The sequence below is a fragment of the Trypanosoma theileri genome (assembly GCF_002087225.1).
Source record: "Trypanosoma theileri isolate Edinburgh chromosome Unknown TM35_Tth_50_V1, whole genome shotgun sequence".
NCBI classification, from domain to species: Eukaryota; Euglenozoa; class Kinetoplastea; order Trypanosomatida; family Trypanosomatidae; genus Trypanosoma; species Trypanosoma theileri.
Genome location: NW_021639892.1, coordinates 53,728 through 57,524, shown reverse-complemented (window position 1 = coordinate 57,524; position 3,797 = coordinate 53,728). Strand labels below are relative to the sequence as shown.

General features: G+C 43.2%; 3 protein-coding genes across 3 annotated transcripts; all 3 read left to right on the top strand.

The window, feature by feature from the left end:
• On the top strand, positions 1 to 477 carry TM35_000501230 (uncharacterized protein; the record flags this gene model as incomplete). Its single annotated transcript, XM_029030570.1, has 1 exon — positions 1 to 477. A coding segment is annotated over one exon (477 nt), but the record flags the coding sequence as incomplete, so codon positions are not given.
• A 776-nt stretch (positions 478 to 1,253) lies between these two features.
• TM35_000501220 (uncharacterized protein) lies at positions 1,254 to 2,585 on the top strand (the record flags this gene model as incomplete). Its single annotated transcript, XM_029030569.1, has 1 exon — positions 1,254 to 2,585. One exon carries the CDS (start codon positions 1,254 to 1,256, stop codon positions 2,583 to 2,585), a length of 1,332 nt encoding a protein of 443 aa, XP_028878134.1.
• A 798-nt stretch (positions 2,586 to 3,383) lies between these two features.
• TM35_000501210 (uncharacterized protein) lies at positions 3,384 to 3,797 on the top strand (the record flags this gene model as incomplete). The annotated part of the gene is made up of 1 exon (XM_029030568.1): positions 3,384 to 3,797. A coding segment is annotated over one exon (414 nt), but the record flags the coding sequence as incomplete, so codon positions are not given.

Here is a 3,797-nt window from a genome sequence, read left to right as displayed (position 1 = left end):
GCTGCTGTGCTTGCGAAACCTGCTGTTGGTGGTCAGGATTCTGCTGGTGGGAAAGCAATGTTGGAAGAAGCTAAGGGAGATAAACAATGTGATGCATCACTTGGTGAAGAAGCAAAGAAGAAACTCTGTCAAACACCAGCCGCGGCGGCGTCATCTTCAGTAGTTCAAAAAGCACAGGAAGAACAAACTGGCAGCCTTAACGATCTGCAAACCAACCCACAACAACTAGGAGGTGTTCATGGTAGTTCTGTTGTTTCCACGGCAGGACAGGGCACACTACAACCTGGACAAAGTGAGGGAAGCGAACAAAACCCTCTCAGTGGATCACAAACAGGTACATCTGGTAGACCACAAGTCCCCAGTAACAGCGATCAAGAAACACCAGCTGCAAATGCACAGAGCAATAACACACAATCTGAACAAGCTCAAAACACAGAACCTTCTTCTCATTCTGTAACCCCGCCCAGCAGTTCATAAAGAGAGAATGCCAGTGAAACCGGTGTAGGTGCGAATGGAAATACTGACGCAAATGAGCAGAGTGAGTCACCAAACAACCAAGAAGGAAGTACTGGAAATGCAGAAGCCACCACAACAACAACAACAACAACACTTCCTCCTGAACTCACAAACAACAAGAAGGGTGATGCAGACAGCAGCAGCAGTATCCGCAGTTCTGTGTGGGTTCGTGTACCACTACTGATTGTGGTTACACTGGCCTGTATTCTTGTATGCTGATTGAGTGATGCTGGTGTGGTGTGACTCAGGTCATCCTTTGTTTTCTTTTCTTATTTTGCATACATCTCTACAGTCTAACTAATCTTTTACCTGTTGGGATTTCTCTTCTTTTTTTTTTGTTTCTTAATGTTATTGTGTTTTGTGTGTGTTTACTCTCTCTATGTTTATCCTATAATAATTATTATTGCTACTCCATTGTGTGTGTGTGTATGTGTTCTTGGAGACTCTGTGTCTGTGTGCCTGGGCTTGCACTATGATGATGATGAACTGTTTTTTGCACTGGGAAAAGAAATAATAATAACAGATGAATTTATATTTATAATTGCGTATGTACACATATAGACTTACACCCATAGGAGGTGTATTTCTTTCTTGTGTTTACTTGGTAAATTGGGCTAATGTTTAATATCTGTTTCTTTGCTTGATGATTTTGCTGGGTGGTTCAGCCTTTATTGAAATCTTCGTGAGTGTGGNTGTGCTTACTGCCTTTCATCCTGTACTGCGTATGTGTATGCGTGATGGCTAATCTAGACAAAGGTTCTACTAGTATTCCTGGTGCCCTTGGATTTGGTGGAGTGCCTGGTGGTCTTTATCCTAATCCCTCACATCCCCAACCTGGTGTTGTGGGTGCTTGGCCTGGTGTTGGTATGCCTCATAATAATGTAGGACTCCAACCCGCTATTCCTGGTTATAATGGTGGGCCTGGAATTCCTCCCGTTGTTAAAATGCCTCCTGTTCAGTCTCCTCCTGTTGTTGGTGTTCCTCTTGGTCCACAGCATGCGTCTCACTCTGCCTCTGCTGGTCCTCAGGGTCTTTGCGGTACTCCTGGTGTGCCTGGTTCTTGTCCTGTTGTTGGTGTTCCTGGTAGTCATGCTCACCCTCATACTCATCCTTCTCTATTACCTCCTCCACCTAATCATGGTGCTGCTGGTAGACCTGCTGCCCCTGATCCTCATGGTCTTGCTGGTTCTCATGGTTCTCATGGTATGACTCTTTCCACTCACCTTGATGGTGGTGCTGTTAGTCTGCCAGGAGTTGGTGTTGGTCCTGCATCCAATAAGGGTGAGAAACGTCCTGTCATAGCGAAGAGTAATCCCAATCAAGTTAATGAGAGTGAGAAGGATAAAAAAGAAAAGGGCCCGAAAGGAGAATTGAATGACGGATTACAAGGTCATAACCATGGGAATAAAAATCAAGAGGAAACTGTCCTATCTCCTCCTCCTCCTTTACAAGAACTCAGTATCAATCAGCCCAGTGAGTTGACAGAGCAAGCAGAAAGTACTCAGAAGCAGCTAGTACCCAGTGAGTCAGGTGAGAGGAGAACTGATGGGAACCAAGAACAGATAAAGGAAACCACACACGGTCCTCAACAAGATAATCACAATAAAGAACCAAATGCCACAGGTACAACAAGTACAGACTCCCATGTTACTGCTGACTCAAACCCACATCCTACTACAGATGCATCACCTAGTGAAACAACTCAGTCTGGTTTATCTACTGATGATTCAAAGACATTAAATAACACGAGCACAGAGCCCAACAGTACCACTGATAATGTGACAACTACAGAGAATGAATCAACAACTGGTGTCAATAATGTGGGTGCATCAGCAGAAGGGAATACCACCGCGTACACGGACTCTGTCACTCGCAATACCACCAGTAACGAGGACTCAACCTTACCTACCAACACCAATACAATTCCTCCTCTCCCTGAAATCAGCAATAACACCACAATGCCAAATTTGAGGGGTGATGCAGACAGCAGCAGCAGTATCAGCAGTTCTGTGTGGGTGCGTGTACCACTACTGATTGTGGTTACACTGGCCTGTATTCTTGTGTGCTGATTGACTGGTGGTGTGACTCAGGTCATCCTTTCTTTTCTTTTCCTTTTTTTTTGCATGCATCCCTACAGTCTAACTAATCTTTCACCTGTTGGGATAATCTTCTTTTTTTTGTTTCTTAATGTTAATGTGTTTTGTGTGTTTTTGCTCTCTGTGTGTTTATCCTATAATAATTATTATTGCTACTCCATTGTGTGTGTGTGTGTTCTTGGAGACTCTCTGTGTGTGTGTGCACCTGGGCTTGCACTGTGATAAATATGAACTGTTCTTTTTGCAGTGGTAAGAAGCAAATAATAATAACAGATGAATTTATATTTATAGTTGCATTTATTCACATATACATATAGACGTACACCCATAGTTGGTGTATTTCTGTGTTTATTGGGTAAATTGGGCTAATTGGTGAAATATCTGTTTCTTTGGTTGCTTTTGTTTGCCTTGTACTGATTTGCTTTCTGAAGAAAAAAGAGTAACTGATACATATTTATTGTCAATTGCTTATGTACAAATGCACATCACGGTCTGAATGCTGTTTATGTTCAGTTGGTGGGTGTGTTGGTCTCTGCTCTTAATTTCTTTATCATGTTTTGTTTTTGGTTTTGCTTGGGCTTTTCTGTGCGAGGTGTCTCTTTATTCTTTTTTTTTTATGTTGGTGTTCTTCTTTTGTGTGACTGATGTTTGTTTCATTCTTTCCCGTGTTTGTGTATTGTTGTATTTTATTCTACTTTTGTTATATTTTATTTTTTGATCTTCAACAGTTTATATACCTAAGAAAACAAGAGAGGATTAAAGTTTTCCGTGATGATGCTGCGACGCGTGTTGTGTTGTTTTGCTCTCTTGCTGAACGTTGCCTCACTCTGCGTGTCCGGTAGCGGGGCTGCTGGAACTGCTGCAATTGGTCCTGGTACTCCTTGTATTTCTGATTCTTCTGACGCTGATTGTTCTTCTCCTGGTCCTGCAGCTGTTGTTCATCCTCCTGCACCTGGTGTTGTCCTCCGCCCTAGTGGTTCTTGCCCTAATGGCACCCAACCTTGTACTGCTCCTGCTGCTGCCGCTGCTGCTGGTTCATGTCCTGATACTGGATCTACTGGTGCTGATACTGGTGATACGTGTACTTCTCCTGCTCAAGGTCCATCTGGTGGTAGTAATGGTGGTGGGGATCGATCTACAGCAAGAGAACATGAGTTAACAGGAAAAGAAGGTCATCCTTCTTCT